The sequence below is a fragment of the Herpailurus yagouaroundi genome, unplaced genomic scaffold (assembly GCF_014898765.1).
Source record: "Herpailurus yagouaroundi ecotype Mexico unplaced genomic scaffold, PumYag 215, whole genome shotgun sequence".
NCBI classification, from domain to species: Eukaryota; Metazoa; Chordata; class Mammalia; order Carnivora; family Felidae; genus Herpailurus; species Herpailurus yagouaroundi.
This window is the reverse complement of record NW_024412446.1, coordinates 868,512-886,104: the sequence shown is the minus strand read 5'-3', so window position 1 is coordinate 886,104 and position 17,593 is coordinate 868,512. Positions and strand designations below refer to the sequence as shown.

Sequence of the window (17,593 nt, the reverse complement as noted above, 5' to 3'; positions counted from 1 at the left end):
AAAAAATCAGGTTTTTAGTGGCTTCATGTGTAGAAAGCCAAAATTTGGTCATCAATCCTACAGAAGGTGGGGCGCCTGGGTGGCGCAGTCGGTTAAGCGTCCGACTTCAGCCAGGTCACGATCTCGCGGTCCGTGAGTTCGAGCCCCGCGTCAGGCTCTGGGCTGATGGCTCGGAGCCTGGAGACTGTTTCCCATTCTGTGTCTCCCTCTCTCTCTGCCGCTCCCCCGTTCATGCTCTGTCTCTCTCTGTCCCAGAAATAAATAAAAACGTTGGAAAAAAAAAAAATTAAAAAAAAAAATCCTACAGAAGGAAAGATTCTTCTTTTCCTTATCTGGGAATAGATAAGACTGCAGGAAAAAAGGGAGTATTAGGAACCTCCAAAAACTCCCCAAAGGGCAGAATTCTGAAATGTGTTTGTATGGGTGTTGAATATGTGAGAAAAGGATGATGTAATCAGAAGAATTAATTGGACTTAGAGTGAAATTTAGTGCTTTCAGCATTATGCAGAAGGCAAGGTGCCCAGAACAGCTAGAGAGAGCTCATGGTCACTTTTCCTACAGTGGATAACCATCAATCTACCCTGCCTACACTAAATTATCTTTTAAGGAATTGTTTTCACAATTCAAATGAATAAATCTGTTTCGGTTCCAGGCATTTTGGTGTGAATATGAGAAAAATAAACCACCTTTCTAAAGATCTGATGTGTTAGTGAAACAAACTCAAAGTCATAGATAGCTTGACCATATTTTCCCAACCCTTCATTTATTTTGCAATGACAAAAGAGGAAAAAATTTTCATATGAGAAGATGTTTCACATCATATCTTATCAGAGAAATGTCACATCAATTAAAAGAGATGCCACTATATGCCTATTAGAATGGCCAAAATGTGGGGCGCCTGGGTGGCGCAGTCGGTTAAGCGTCCGACTTCAGCCAGGTCACGATCTCGCGCTCCGTGAGTTCGAGCCCCGCGTCGGGCTCTGGGCTGATGGCTCGGAGCCTGGAGCCTGTTTCTGATTCTGTGTCTCCCTCTCTCTCTGCCCCTCCCCCGTTCATGCTCTGTCTCTCTCTGTCCCCAAAATAATAAACGTTTAAAAAAAAAAAAAAAAGAATGGCCAAAATGCATAACAATGACTGGTATGAAATGCAGGCAAAGATGTGGAGCAACAGGAACTCTCATTGTTGCTGGTGGGGATGCAAAATGATACTGACACTTCAGAAGACAAGTTTGGCGGTTTTCTTACAAAACTAAACATACTCATACATGTGATCCAGCAATTGCACTCCTTTGTATTTACTCAAAGGAGTTGAAAACTTATGTACACACAAAAACTTGTACATGAATGTTCATAACAGCTTTATTCACAATTGCCAAAACTTGGAAGCAACCAAGATGTCCTTCAGTAGGTGGATGGATAACCTGTGGTATGTTCAGACAATGCAGTATTATTTTTAAATTTTTTTTAACGTTTATTTATTTTTGAGAGAGACAGAATGCGAGTGGGTTAGAGCAGAGAGAGGGAGACACAGAATCTGAAGCAGGCTCCAGGCTCTGAGCTGTCAGCACAGATCCCGACGCAGGGCTCGAGAACTCACGAGCTGTGAGATCATGACCTGAGCCAAAGTCAGAGATGCTCAACCGACTGAGCCACCCAGGAGTCCCTGACAATGCAGTATTATTTAGTGCTAAAAACAAAAACAAATAAACAATCAAGCCTGAAAAGACATGGAGGAAACTCAAACAAGTATTATCAAGTGAAAGAAGTCAATTTGAAAGACTATATACCATAGGATTCCGATTTTAAGACATTCTGGGAAAAGCAACTCAAAAACCATAGAAACTGTAAAAAGATCAGTGGTTGCCAGAGGTGGGGGGTCGGGGGGATGGATGAACAGGCAGGGTACAGAGGATTTTTAAGGCCATGAAACTACTCTGTAAGACATTATAACGGTGGATATGTGACATTATATATTACATTACAGAATGTACAACACCAAGTTGTAATATATACATCACAGAATGTACAACACCAAGAGTGAACTCTGATGTAAACAGGCACTCTGGATAACAATGCAGTGCCAATGTAGGTTCATTAGTTATAATAAATGTACTACTCTGATGGGGGATGTTGTTAATGGGAGAGGCTATGCATGGGTGGGGGCAGAAGTATACGGGAAATCCCTATACTTTCTACTCAATTTTGCTGCAAACCTATAAATGCTCCATGAAACAAAGTCTAATATAAAAAAATTTATTCCAAATCTTACAATGAGTGGAGAAACTATTTAGAAGACTGAAAGTGTTAAGAGAGAGATAGCCGAAGTCTAGCCAGTTGGTTGCCAAGAACTCTTACTAAGGAGCATTTCTTTAATTAATTATGGACCAGGCTCTGAGTCTCAGCATTGTAGGCCCAGAAACTCATCTTAAACAGGACCCCACAAATAATCAGACTCAGAGATGCTAAAATCCACCCTTTCTAAACTTTTAAGAGACTGAAGTAGATACATTATGGCACTTTGGTAGGCAGAATTCCAAAGATGTGCCCCTTTCCTCCCAAGATTCCTGATCCCTCATTATTCAATCAAATACTAACTAGATACTGCTGATGGGATTATGCTGATAGGATTAAGGCACTAATCAGTTGACCTTAAAATAGGGAGAGCAGCCTGGATAATTCAGGTGGGCCCAATGTAATCACAGGAGCCTTTAAAAGTAAAAGATGGAGGGGCGCCTGGGTGGCTCAGTCGAATAAGCGGGGACTCTTGGTTTTGGCTCATGTCATGGTCTCATGAACTGTGAGCTCTGAATCAAGCCCTGTGTGGTGCTCTGTGCTAACAGCACGGAGCCTGCTTGGGATTCTTTCTCTCTCTCTCTCTCTCTCTCTCTCTCCCCTCTCTGCTCCTCCCCCACTCAAACTCTGATCTCTCTAAATAAACATACTTAAAAAAAAAAAAAAAGTAGAAGAGGGAGACAAGAGAAGGGCACCTGGCTGGCTTAGTTGGAAGAAGATGAGACTTTTAATCTCGAGGTTGTAAATTCAAGCCCCTTGTGTGTAGAGATTACTTATAATAAATAAATAAAATTTCCTTTAAAAAAAAAAAAAGAAGAAAGGAGGCAGGAGAGTTGGAGAAATTCAGCAAAGATAGGCAGGAGAGGTCAGAGGGGCTCTAGGCATTTCATCAATAACCCTCAAGAACTCCTGGCCATTGCTAGCTTCAAATATGGAGGAAGTGAGGCCTCTAGAGGCCTAGAGCAAGCCCGGGCCAACAGCCAATTGAGGGAAGAGAGTAGCATTAGTCCTAAAACCTCAAGGCAGTGAATACTGTCAATAACCTGAGTGAGAATGGAAGCAGATTGGAAGTTGACTGGAAGCAGACTTTCTCCCAATGCATCTAGATAAAAGCCCAGGCTGGCAATACCCTCATTTTGACATTATGGGACCTATAGCAAGCTGGGTGAGCTTAATGGCCTACTGACCTACAGAATTGCAAGATGATAAATTTGTGTTGTCTTAGGCCACTTAATTTCTGATAATATGCTATGGCAGCAATAGAAAACTAATACAAATATCAATGGATTAATCCAGTGTGAAATTATTACTGTTAAGATGCCTAGCCAGTCTTCTTTCTTGTAAGAAAAAGTCAATGGGAGGGCAAATGTAAGAAAACTACTTGGTGAACTAAGAGTAATGTTCTAATAACTGACAAAACTATCTTGACAAAGATACATATACCTGCCAGGTAGACCATATATTCATTTTTGTTTATTAAAGGGCCCATTCCTCTGACTAGAACTTGGAAAGACACTACCAGCATCTGCCTCTCATTCTTTCTTTAGAGGTGGCAATACAACCAATCAAGTTACTGCCAAGTCTTATTCTGGCCTATAAGCCAGTCTGTCTCTTCAAAGTAATTTTGTGTCTTATACCATTCACTCTATGTTCATTTTATAACTTAACTCTCAGAGGGTAACTAATTTCTCCAATGCAAGAGGAGGGAGTGCCAGACATAAACTTCACTACTGCCCGCAGGAACCACATGGTATCATTAGCCAAAACACAGCAACAATACATTCACTACATGTTCATCAGTAAACCTAAAATGCCCTATACCTCTTAAACTTACATCAGTAAAACTCAGTATTTTTTTTTCATTTTTAAATTTTATTTATTTATTTTGGGGTAAAGTTTGTTTGTTTGTTTATTTATTTATTTTGAGATAGAGTTCAAACACGGAAAAGGGCAGAGAGAGAGGAGAGAGGGAATCCCAAGCAGGCCCTGTGCTGTTAGTGTAGACCCTGACTCAGGGTTCAAACCCATGAACTGTGAGATCATGACCTGAGCTAAAACCAAGAGTCAGACGTTTAACTGACTGAACCACCCAGATGCCCCTACTTTTTTTTTTTTTTTATAATCTTTAAAACTATTTAACATAAACTCTACCTTCAACATGGGGCTCGAACTCACAACACCAAGATCAAGAGTCATGCTCTATTAACTGAGCCAGCCAGCTGTCCCTCAATAAGTACTCTTAAATTCTTTTTAAATTTGAAACAAAAATCTGAGTATATAAAATGATTTTTTGACTTAAATGCCTTAGTAGATCCATAAGACCCTAAAACACTTACTGGCGGGGAGGGTGCCTGGGTGGCTCAGTCAGTTAAGCCTTCGACTTTTCATTTTGGCTCAGATCATGATCTTGCGGTTCGCTGGATGGAGCCCCCTGTCAAGCTCTGTGCTAACAGTGTGGAGACTGCTTGGGATTCTCTCTCTGCCCCTCCCTCCCACATGCACACACATAAGTAACTTAAAAAAAAAAACCACTCACTGGGAAATGATTACCTAATTCAGAAGAAGAGGAAAGAAAAGGCAAGGAGATACTTGAAGATGAAGAAAAAAAGACATTCTCAGTACAATACTTGACAAATGAATGGAAATTCCCTGCAACTTCATCATTACCATTATTTCATAAGTATGATCACTTTGATGTTTCTTGTACTCAAATCCTCGAGTGAAACACTGCAAAAGAAAGGAAAATTAAGTTACCAAAAAACTACTTTTTGAAATGCTTTCTTACAGGGTAGAAGATGGTTTGGGGGTACTCTACTCTTGTGATGAGTTTTTAAGAATTCATTCAATTTTGTCTATAGCCACAAGAGGATGGCTACGTTCATGACCATAGCTCTTCAGTGGCCCTCACAATCTGGGGGAGAAAAACCAGACTTTTTCCTAAGACATCTTCTCTTTTGATTACAGCATAAGCCCTGGAATCAGATGGACTAAATTTGAATCCTGGCTCCATACTTAAAGTATTTAGGCAACTCTGAGACATGTATTTTTTTTATATTTTAAAACTGTGAAATGAGGATTCATCTTGTAATAAAAAGTATATTACAACTTCCATCAGCCATTTAACATTTCTAAAACTGGGATGCTTCATATAATCAACAGTGTCCTGGGTCCAATAAAATATGTATTTGCTGTGTGACCTTGAGTAAATTACTTAACCTCTCTTTGCCTGAGTTTCCTCTATAAAATGGGGATGCTAATCATACCTACACTTCATAGGGTTATAGTGATAAACTAAAGGTTAATTCATATAAATTACTCAAAAGAGTGTCTGACAATAGAGTAAGCACTTATAATTACTATTATTATTATCATCAATTACAGAATGATTATTCCCTTGTTTGTCACCTGCCCAAAGACCACTCTGCAGTAAGACAATAAACAATGTCATAGGTGCCATCAAAAGGAATAATCCTCCAATTCTGTTTCCTGTATCTCAATACTTTAAATCTACTGGCAAAAACAGTTTTGAGCATTAGGTTGATACAGAAATGTGGAATATTCAACAGTTTGTGTCATTCATCTGCTCTATTCCCCAACTTTTCACTGATAAAATGTGTAATGAAAAACAAAGTAGAAGGAACTGATTTAAGAAAGTATGATCCTTCTGAATAATCTACAGTGATCTCTGAATTTACTGTATCCATAAAATTAAGCCAGGAAAAGCAAGCATGTCCTTAATGAGTTACCTGTAAGCAGAGGAAAAAAGGGGGTGGCCCACATTCAGCACACTTGATGTAAGGCTCCATGAGGTAGGAGGAGCAGCCTCGGCAAGGTGGTTTATCAGAGGGATCATCTAGAACAAAAAGAAAAATATACTAGTTTCAAAACATGATTACCTTAAGTGCCAAGAAGGTGAAAATTTGCAAATAACCATACAGGTGGTGAGCTACACGGAAGACTCCACTTGTCTTGGAAACAAGATGAGCTCATTCTAAGTAAGAAAAAATGAAAATTACGTTCCTTTTTCTTCAGGGCAGCTTTGTTTCTTCCTACAGTAGTATCTACTACTATACACAGCATTTAAGTAGATAAGTAATTTCCCCTGCAGAGAAATTTACAAACACAAGCCGCCCCCCGCCCCCGGTTATTTCTGCAAGGGAGAAAATGTCACATACCTATACAACACATAGGTATTCTTAGGTAAAACAAATCTGACAAAATGTTAGTGATTGTTAAATGTAGGTAGCAGCCAACAAGTAATCACTGTAGTGTTCTTTCAACTTTTCCTTAAGTTTGCAAATTTTCATAATCAAAGTTGGAGGGAAAAACTTTAAATGTATGTCTTGAGGGCTTGAGGGGTGCCTGGGACGCTCAGTCGGTTGAGTGTCCAACTCTTCATTTCATCCTGGGTCATGATCTCAAGGTTCATGAGTTTGAGCCCCACACTGAGCTTGGGATTCTGTCTCTCACTCTCTCTGCCCCTCCCTCTCTCTCTCAAAATGAATGAATAAATGTAACAAACAAATAAATAAATGTCTTGGGATATACAACTTTATATCTGAGTTGAAATTTAAACCCAGGAAAGCTCCCTTCCTTTCTCTCACAGTAGAGAACAAAGCAGACCTTCCTCCATTTCCAATGACCATACCATCTCTGAAATATTAAGGCAAGAGGTACAATCCAAACTCTTTCAAGTGATTTAAAGGCCGATATGTGTGTCCCTGGTTGCTCCAAACTCTGCCCCTCTAGAGTTAGGGCAACTTAGCCAAGTAGTTTTCTATGATCAACAGCAGAAGTCTTAAGAAAATACAGGCTTTGAAGGAAGATGAAAGGATTTAATTTGCTTATAGCCTAGGGCAGGATTTCTCACATTCTGTAATAGCATTTTCCTTCCTAGAGTCCAAGAAACACTCTTCAAGGCACCTTTCCCTCCTTCAAGTGATGATTATTTATTGTTCTTTTCATTTGTTTCTAAATGAAGACCTGGAGGAAAATAACAGGGGAAAGAAACATAATCCTTCTGGCAATAGCTTCAAAATAAATATAGGGAACAGCAACTACCCCACTTCTCCCATTTTAAATTTTGACATGGAACAACAAAAATTGTTTTATATTGTCAGATGACAATTTTTACCAAATTACCTTCTTCCTCACATTCTTTTATTTTAATGATGTAAGCTTGTTTTTCTTTCTTCAGGAAAAAAAGTCAGTCCTGGACCCAAGTAAAAGAGCTTTTAAACCTTTACATCAAGAAGTAATTTTTTATTTTTTTATAGAGAGAGACCACTTGTGAGCAGGAGAGAGGTACAGAGGAAGAGAGAGAATCTTAAACTGGCTCCACACTTAGTGGAGAGCTCGACATGGGGCTCGATCTCACAACCGGGAGACTATGACCTGAGACGAAATCAAGAGTCAGATGCTTAACCTACTGAGCCACCTAGGTGCCCCAAGAAGGGATTATTTAGTAAAAATCCAATTTATAGTTAAAAAATTTTAGACAACAAAGGCATAAAGTCATCCTCTATTAATATTTTGATTTCTAGTCTTTTATGTGTGTATATATATTTAACAAAAGTGAGATACCATACACGATGTTTTGTAGCCTTTTTTTTTTCACTTGACAATATACTGTCAAACATCTTTCGTGATAGTACACATACATCGTTCTTTTTAATGGATGAATAATATTCCATTGTAACAACCATCTAACCTAATGGTTTTCCACTGCCCCGTAAGAAGGCATTTTGGAAATCTGAGGAAATGTTTTTTCGTTGGCCACAATGACTAGAGAGCACTACTGGCATTTAGCAGGTTTAGGACCATGGATGCTAGATATCCTACAAGACTCAAGACATACCTACACAACAAAAAAGTGGCCTGTGTCCTACATAACTTTCAAATGTCCCAACAGACATTCAAGGTGGTGAAAAACCTGTTCATAATTACATGACCTAGAACTTAATTCCATATTACATATAAAACAAAATGTTTTTGATAGTTTTAAAATACATTTAATTTTCTAAGAAGGCAACTGCACATACTTCTACAGGAGATTATATCTTGTTTTGTTCAGAACTTTACCAAGAGTTATTCAAGCTTGTGGGGTTTCTGAGTCACCAATACAACACACATGAATCACTGTGCTTTTGTAGTTGTAAGATGCACAATGATTCAAAATATGGGTGTTAAGCATCTGACTACTTGTCATTATTATGTCTTCTACTGAAATCGTGTCTAAGCATATTGAGATACATATTTTATTATAAATTACATTAGTTCATTATTCTCTTTTATTTATCCTTTGTATTATAGTTAGGGCATTATTATTTCTGTTTCTTTAAAATCATGGGTGTAGATGTGCTATGTTATCTGTGTATTTCCTCTCCAAAGAGTGAAGGGGCTCTAAAAATATTCTAAAAAGAAAACATGGGGTCTTGTAAGGCTGAAAACAACAAATCTAACCAGTTCCCTACTGATGGGCATTTATGTTGTTTCCAACTTTTCACTATTACGAAGAATGCGGCTGTATTCCTCAGAAAATATATTTTTCTAGAACTGTCAAGCCTACAGAGGGTTTTTGATACACGTAGCCAAACTCTCCTTCACAGAGACATTCTACAACTTTTCTATAACCTAGGAGTATGGAAAGACTTTTTTGCCATCATTCAAAATCTAAAGGCAATAAAAGGTCAGTAAGTTTGACTACATAAATAACAGGAACAAAAAACTTCCAGGGCAAAAAATACCACAAGCAAGATAAAAAAGGCAAGTAGCCTAGAAGAAATTATTTGCAAACGTATTACAGATAAAGGGCTAAAGTCCCTGATATACAAAGAACTTTTAAAAACTGAGGGGGAGGGGCGCCTGGGCGGCTCAGTCGGTTAAGCGTCCGACTTTGGCTCAGGTCATGATCTCACAGTTCGAGTTGGAGCCCCACATCCAGCTCTGTGCTGACAGCTCCAGGCCTGGAGGTTGCTTCGGCTTTTGCATCTCCCTCTCTCTCTCTACCCCCTCCTCAACTCGTGGTCTCTCTCTCTCTCTCAAAAGTAAATAAACATTAAAAAAAATAAAATAAAATAAAAACTGAGGGGGAAAAAAGAACAAAAATCCTATTGCAAAAGAAATGAATAACTAGAAAAAAGGGAGAAAATTTAAAAATGGCCCTCAAACATATGAAATGACACTCAACTGCACTCATAAGAGAAAGCTATAGAGATATAATTTCTCACCCATCAGATTGGCAAAAATTCAAAAGCTTGATAATACTCTCTTACTAAGAATGTAGAGAAATAGGTATTCTCATATACTGCTAATAGGAATGCATTAGAACATTATTTGTAAATTACAAAATACTACCTAGATATCCAACAATGACCTTTACAATCTAATATAGTATTTCTAAGAAGATACTATTAAGTGAAAAAACCAAACTGCAAAAAAACTTACATAGGATGCTACCTTTCCTGTAAGAAATGAGAGGGGGGAAAAACCCAAACACATGTATGTCTGCTTTTCTTTGCAAAAAGAAATAAAGGACAGATAAACTAGAAAACAATGAAGTTAGACACCTACAAAGGGGTGGGGAGGTGATGGAATGGAGTGGAAGAGACACAGAAAGGAGTAACAATTCTCTAAATATATATTTTTGTATAGTTTTGATTTTTGGAAGTGTATGTTATACAAATTTACAAAAAAAAAATTAATAAATATAAAAAGGGAAAACGAAAAGCAGAATCAACAAATGAACCCGATAGTACTTCAAAAGAATACTATAACCACACTGAAAAGGAAAAAAAAATCCAAGTAACTTATGAACATTTAATTATAAGAATAGGGGATATTCTTGGGTGATGCAGGGGAGAATTGCAAACAAATCCTGAACTTGTTGAAGTAGGTCTGTTACATGTAGCGGTATGTGAAAAGCAATTCTGAGATAATTTTGGATGTATTAAAAAACTGAGCAAATGAGTAAATGTGCTGATGTTGGGAGTCAAGGTTCTCACTGAGGAAAGGACATACAAATAAAGAATGGGAGAAAACAAGAAAAAAGCCTATGAAGATGAATGGGATGTATCAGTGTGAACTCACGATTTCTTAAAAGTGTATGTATGAACAGATATAATGTATGTTGGTATATACGTACACAGCATATATACACATATTTCAGAGCTCTGTGGGCCAAAGGACCAAGATAAAGACATGCTAGTAGCAATGAAAAATGACTAGATCTTGGTCTCTAATGTCATTCCCCTCTAAAAGGACCAGGGCTCCTCAGAGAAGTGGCTAATTCCAGGGCTGGGGCAGGGGAGATACAAGATGCACCTGGAACATATAGCCAAAAAGTAAGGAGATGCTCAAAAAAGTGATGGGTGTTATGTCACAAGGATGCAGGAGACAGAATGAAGTTCTCACAGTGGTCAAATTGGGACAATCTGGGAACCAAAATAATTAAGTATAATAATGAATTATAAACTCTTGAAAATAGGAATTCATGTGTCCACACTTAAGTCAAATAAATAAGGGAGATGGGAGGTGTCTTGATTATATAATCAAAAAATTATAAACACATATCATTATATATATTATCTGTAATACATATAATTATATAAACAGATTATATAAGTGCTAACTAGCAAATTTGGAGAGTGCTGCATTTGGGGGGAAAAAACATCATTTTGCAACCATGACAGTAAAGATTGGATCAGGCAAAAATCATAATGGATGTTAAATCTAAGGAGAAATTTGATGAGGAGCAAGATATTTTACGGCCTGAAAGTGTCTTCCTATGGATTATTTATTATATGCAAGAGAAAAATACAAAGTATACAGTGGAGAAAAATAAACACCATGACTGGGTCTTCAAACCATTATCACCAACGAGGGGTAGAGTAAGACCCAAACAAACCCAAAACGAGAAACCTCTATTTTAAAAAGGGGGAGGGAGGAAGGGTGGGCCTGTATTCTTCAAAAGTATCAACATCATGAGGGCACCTGGGTGGCTCAGTCGGTTGAGTGTCTGACTTCAGCACAGGTCATGATCTCATGGTTCGTGGGTTCGAACCCCGCATCAGTGTCTGACACCTTGGAACTTGGAGACTGTTTCAGATTCTGTGTCTCCCTCTCTCTCAAAAGTAAGATAAACATTAAAAAAAAAAAAAAAGTATCAATGTGACTAAAGACAAAGGCTGTGGAAATGTTTCAACTTAAAGAAGGCTAAAGAAACTTAGCAACTTAATGTTAGACCTGACCCCTGACTATATCCTGTACTGGAATGAAAAAAACACCATAAAGGACATTGTTGAGTCAAGCTTACAAAACTGAACAACAGATGGTAGAGTGGATAAAAGTATTTTATTGATATTAAGTTCACTAAAGTTGATTACTGAAGTTATAAAACAGAATATCCCTATTCTTAGGAAATAAGCAATAAAGTACTTAGGGGTAAAGGGACATGATCTATGTCCTTTACCTTTAAATGACTCTGAAGAAAAAATGGGGTATCTCTGTCTACCTATAAGTATATAATACAGTATATATATATACATATTAAATCTAATATATATATTTATATACTTAAAAAGAAAGAATACGTGCAAAGGAGTAAGAAGTTAACAAGTGTATGGGGATTATTTGTATGATTCTTATTCTTCTAACTTTCCTGTAAGTTTGAAATTATTTCCAGAAAAAAAGTTCCAAAATTATTTTATTTTATATTTTTTAATTTTTTTAAGTTTATTTATTTTGAGAGACAGAGGACATGAGCAGGGGAGCAGCAGAGAGAGGGAGAGAGAATTTCAAGTAGGGGCTCGAACTCACAAACTGTTGAGATCATGACCTGAGCTGAAACCCAGAGTCAGACACTTAACTGATTGCACCACCCAGGTGCCCCTAAAAATTATCTTAAAAAGGGAAACAGGAGTGGTTTCTGTTTACACTTCCAGCATTAGAAAAATTCATTCAGGTTTTTTCCATATGTAAAATGAGAGATTTGAACTAGATGTGTTTGAAGACTTCATTCTGTCTTAATTTTATAGGAGTATGATGACAGAGTAAATAAGAGGCTTTTTAAGAAATTGCTGAGGGCATTCTTCTCGAAGCTAGAACAAGCAATCCTAAAATTCACATGGAACCACAAAAGGCCCCGAATAGCCAAAGTAATTTTGAAGAAGAAGACCAAAGCAGGAGGCATCACAATCCCAGACTTTAGCCTCTACTACAAAGCTGTAATCATCAAGACAACATGGTACTGGCACAAAAACAGACACATAGACCAATGGAATAGATTAGAAACCCCAGACCTAGTCCCACAAAAGTATGGCCAACTAATCTTTGAAATGGAAAGAATATCCATTGGAAAGAATATCCAATGGAAAAAAGACAGTCTCTTTAACAAATGGTGCTGGGAGAACTGGACAGCAACATGCAGAAGGCTGAAACTAGACCACTTTCTCACACCATTCACAAAAATAAACTCAAAATGGATAAAGGACCTGAATGTGAGACAGGAAACCATCAAAACCCTAGAGGAGAAAACAGGAAAAGACCTCTCTGACCTCAGCCATAGCAATTTCTTACTTGACACATCCCCAAAGGCAAGGGAATTAAAAGCAAAAATGAACTATTGGGACCTCATGAAGAGAAAAAGCTTCTGCACAGCAAAGGAAACAATCAACAAAACTAAAAGGCAACCAACGGAATGGGAAAAGATAGTTGCTAATGACATATCGGACAAAGGGCTAGTATCCAAAATCTATAAAGAGCTCACCAAATTCCACACCTGAAAAACAAATAATCCAGTGAAGAAATGGGCAGAAAACATGAATAGACACTTCTCTAAAGAAGACATCCGGATGGCCAACAGGCACATGAAAAGATTTTCAGCGTCGCTCCTCATCAGGGAAATACAAATCAAAACCACACTCAGATATCACCTCATGCCAGTCAGAGTGGCCAAAATGAACAAATCAGGAGACTATAGATGCTGGAGGGGATGTGGAGAAAAAGGAACCCTCTTGCACTGTTGGTGGGAATGCAAACTGGTGCAGCCACTCTGGAAAACAGTGTGGAGGTTCCTCAAAAAATTAAAAAATGACCTACCCTATGACCCAGCAGTAGCACTGCTAGGAATTTACCCAAGGGATACAGGAGTACTGATGCATAGGGGCACTTGTACCCCAATGTTTATAGTAGCACTTTCAACATTAGCCAAATTATGGAAACAGCCTAAATGTCCATCAACTGATGAATGGATAAAGAAATTGTGGTTTATATACACAATGGAATACTACATGGCAATGAGAAAGATTGAAATATGGCCCTTTGTAGCAACGTGGATGGAACTAGAGAGTGTTATGCTAAGTGAAATAAGCCATACAGAGAAAGACAGATACCATATGTTTTCACTCTTAGGTGGATCCTGAGAAACTTAACAGGAACCCATGGGGGAAGGGAAGAAAAAAAAAAAAGAGAGGTTAGAGTGGGAGAGAGCCAAAGCATAAGAGATTCTTAAAAAATGAGAACACACTGAGGGCTGATGGGGGGTGGGAGGGAGGGGAAGGGTGGGTGATGGGTATTGAAGAGGGCATGTTTGGGATGAGCACTGGGTGTTGTATGGAAACCAATTTGACAATCAATTTCATATATTTAAAAATAAAATAAAATAAAATAAATAAAATAAAATAAAATAAAGTAAAGTAAAATAAAATAAATTGCTGAGGGGCTCCTGGGTAGCTCGGTTGGTTGAGCATCACTTGATTTTGGCTCAGGTCATGATCTCACAGTTCGTGGGATTGAGCTCCCCCATCAGGCTCTGCGCTGACAGTGTGGAGCCTGTTTGGGATTCCCCCTCTCTCTCAAAACTAAATAAACATTAAAAAAAAAAAAAAGAGGGGAGCCTGGGTGGCTCAGTCAGTTGGGCCTCTGACTCAAGGTCATGATCTCACGGTCCGTGGGTTCGAGCCCTCCATCAGGCTCTGTGCTGACAGCTTGGAGCCTGGAGCCTGCTTCAGATTCTGTGTCTCCCTCTCTCCCCGCCTCTCCCCCACTCACGCTCCGTCTCTCAAAAATGAATAAACATTAAAAAAAAAAGAAAAAGAAACTGCTGAAGAGGAAACAACACCCAAAAGTGCCTTTTTATTTCTTCTCATTGGGACACTACTAATACCTAACAATACAATTCCGATTTCTGCCAAATCTCTTATCAGAAACAAAGAAAAGACAGTATATTTTCTTCTCCATAGCTGTAGCTGCCTGAATTTATTTTACACATATACCATAATACTCTGCATTATTACTATAGTGGTTCACTCTTAGAACACAAGTTCCACCTTTTTAAAAGAGAAGGGGGAGAGGAGCATGTCTTTTATCCTACCACTGACATTCTTTTTTTTTTCTTTTTAATGTTTTTATTTATTTTTGAGAGAGAGAGAGAGACAGCAAGCAGGGGAGGGGCAGAGAGAGGAGACAGAATCTGAAGCAGGCTCCAGGCTCTGAGCTGTCACAGCTCAGAACTCATGAGGGGCTCATGCAGGGCTCGAACTCATGAGCTATGAGATCATGACCTGAGCCAAAGTAGGTCGCTCAACTGACTGAGTCACCCAGGCGCCCCGCACTGACATTGTTTCTTATCAAGGCATCTGAAATATGTTCTTGTTCTAAAGAGTAATCCAAATGCTTTCTTAAGTCTAATTGCAGATTAATCATACTATGCCTGAGCACAGTTTTCTTATGAGACCTAGAGTGATATGTTTATGTTATTTGTTTCATGGACAATCAATAAGTATTGTTAACTTTTTTAAGTTTATTTATTTATTTTGATAGAGCGAACGAGAGAGGGACAGAGAGAGAGGGAGAGAGAATCCCAAGTAGGCTCCATTCTATCAGCACAGAACCTGATTCAGGGCTTGATTCCACAAACTGTGAGATCATGACCTGAGCCAAAACAAAGAGTCAGACATTAACCGACTGAACCTCCCAGGTGCCCCTAAATATTGTTAATTTTATTCTGATTTGATACCGTTATTCCTTTAGGATCAGATTCTCAGGGCTTTGTTTAACTTCAAAGTGCTTATTTTTCTTCCTTGATCAATTCTACTTCAATTTGCTGTTAATATTCGCCTGGGACTTGTTCCCACTATACTTACTGCTGAAGGAACCCAGACGGTCCATTCTCTAATTTGCAAACAATCTTGTTTTGATCTTCCTCAATGCAGTGCTCCTTCAAGAAGTCAGGACTGGCCAAAACATACACCAAAGCTTGATGCCCTCCTATGAACATACAAAGTGGCACAGCAATCAGGAGATAATTCAAAGAAATAAGATACAGAGAAGATGATGCAATGTACTCAATTCTGCCACATCCTAGTTTTGTAATGATAAGCAAATTATTTTACCTCTATAAGCCTATTTCCTCGTCTGTAAAGTGGGTATGATAAACAGTATCTACTTCCTAGAGTTATCGTGAGGATTAAATACCAAAATCCATATAAATAATGTACCATGGTACCTGGTACATTATCCACAGTAAGCCTCATTATATATCTCTAATACACAACTACTGTTTTTCTCTACCCAGTATTACTTCTCTCCTTAACACTCTTTCCTTTGGTAACCCCACTAGAACGATATGAAATGTGGATGAGTCAGTTTCCCAATCACAATACTCTATACTTCATCCCCACAGCTAAAGCAACCAGCTATCTTATGGAAATCTGAATTTTCAGTAAGACATGTAAGGAAGAAGGCAGTTTGATCATTCACTAATCAAAGAATTTGGTCCATGAGCTCTGGCTGTTGAGATCCCCATCCCCAAGGGTGGCCCAACTGTTTAGTTTTTCTTCTCATTTCTCTACCTTTCTAATAATAGTTTAATATGAATGAGTTTCTTTTAGTAGAAACCAAGGAACCCTGTCTATTACAACATACATTTGTTCACTTAGTTACTCTTTGAACAAGTACTTAATGTTTGTACAATGTACAAAGTATTTTCTTGAAGGTAGAAATGAAATCGTATTTCACACTAAGCCAAGAAAATATCCACCTTTCTTCTATAGTCACATAGCTCCTTAGCTATCTCCTTTCTGACATTTTTCATTCTACTTTGTGAGGATTACTTCTGGATGCATATTTTTCCATTTCTAGACTAAATGAAAGCAGGGACTACTATCCACTACACATCTGCATGCTTTGAAGCGCAAACACAGAGAAAGAACTCAATAAAGAAAATGTAATGGACAAATGTTAGTTTTAACTAAATGTTCATCTGTAGTTCTCTTGGAGTGACTTCTTTAACCTGGTATGCTGAGCTTAAGGTATAATTAATCATTAAGTCATATGACATTCAGATAGCATTGGCTAGCAACAACTTGTCTTTTCTGAAATGGGCTGGGATAGGATGGTTCTCTGCCTGCTCTAGTCCCAGGGAGTTAGTCTCTGAAGAAAAATGGCTTTAGCAAGAGGTACTATGTACTCAGTAATAAAATAATGGCCAACATTTACTGAACTTTTCTTATGTGCCAGGTACCGTTGTACCACTGTATGTGGATTATCTTTGAATCCTCCCAACCTTCTCAGGCATGCTGCTTTTTTAAAGAAGGAAGCTCTGAGACTACTACCTGCACAATGTCTTAAAGATTGTGAACAAAAGGGACATTTCAACAGAGGTTAACAGAAATGATCTTATTTGATCATTTCTGTTAACCTCTGTTGAAACTCCACATCACAATCGCAATATCGCAATAAGCGTAATTTTCTTTTTTCCCCTCCTTTCTTCTCACAAGAGATATTTCTGACACTAACATCCATGAAAGGATGGGTGGTGGCTCCAGATTAACATCTGCCAAATTCAAAGTCACTGGGAGAAGGAAGGCAGGCACTGTGAAGAACGGCGTTCTGTGTGCAATCTTTGGATTGGTGCAATCTTTGGAATTTTGCAAACAAGGATGAGTTCCTTGCTTCGTTCCTTATTGAACTGTGTGATCTTGGGCAAGTCATTTCACCTGAGCCTCAGTCGGCCTCAGCTCCTACCTAGTGAGCGAGGCCTACTTGTAGACTGGAAAAGTAACGTCGGTCAGGTGCATGGCCCAGAGCTGCTGTTGCTGGCGTAATTAGGCGCGCCACTGTACAGACAGGAATCCCGAAGCTCTAAGCCGCTCACTGCCGCCCAGGGCCGCCCAGGGGGCGGGGCGCGCCAGACTCGCCGCCAGGCGGGGCCGAGGGGTCAGGCCGGGCCCGCGCCGCCCTCCCCCAAGCGCGGCGTAGCCCCACACCTCCCCTCACCATCCACCCGCCTTGTCCCCCAAGCC

General features: G+C 38.8%; 1 protein-coding gene across 4 annotated transcripts in view; it reads right to left on the bottom strand.

The window, feature by feature from the left end:
• Positions 1–15,557, bottom strand: part of TADA2A (transcriptional adaptor 2A) — a 51,956-nt gene extending 36,399 nt beyond the window's left edge. For 3 of the 4 annotated variants that reach the window (XM_040455139.1, XM_040455141.1, XM_040455142.1), the window contains exons 1-3: positions 15,434–15,557; positions 6,038–6,144; positions 4,959–5,018 (exon numbers count right to left, since the gene is read on the bottom strand). In XM_040455139.1, the coding sequence (XP_040311073.1) occupies positions 4,959–5,018; positions 6,038–6,144; positions 15,434–15,458 (192 nt within the window). In that variant the 5' untranslated portion in view covers positions 15,459–15,557. Of the gene's footprint in view, positions 1–4,958; positions 5,019–6,037; positions 6,145–7,161; positions 7,275–15,433 lie in introns of all 4 variants that reach the window. The other variant, XM_040455140.1, reaches the window with a different exon arrangement.
• Between the last annotated feature and the right edge of the window lie 2,036 nt (positions 15,558–17,593).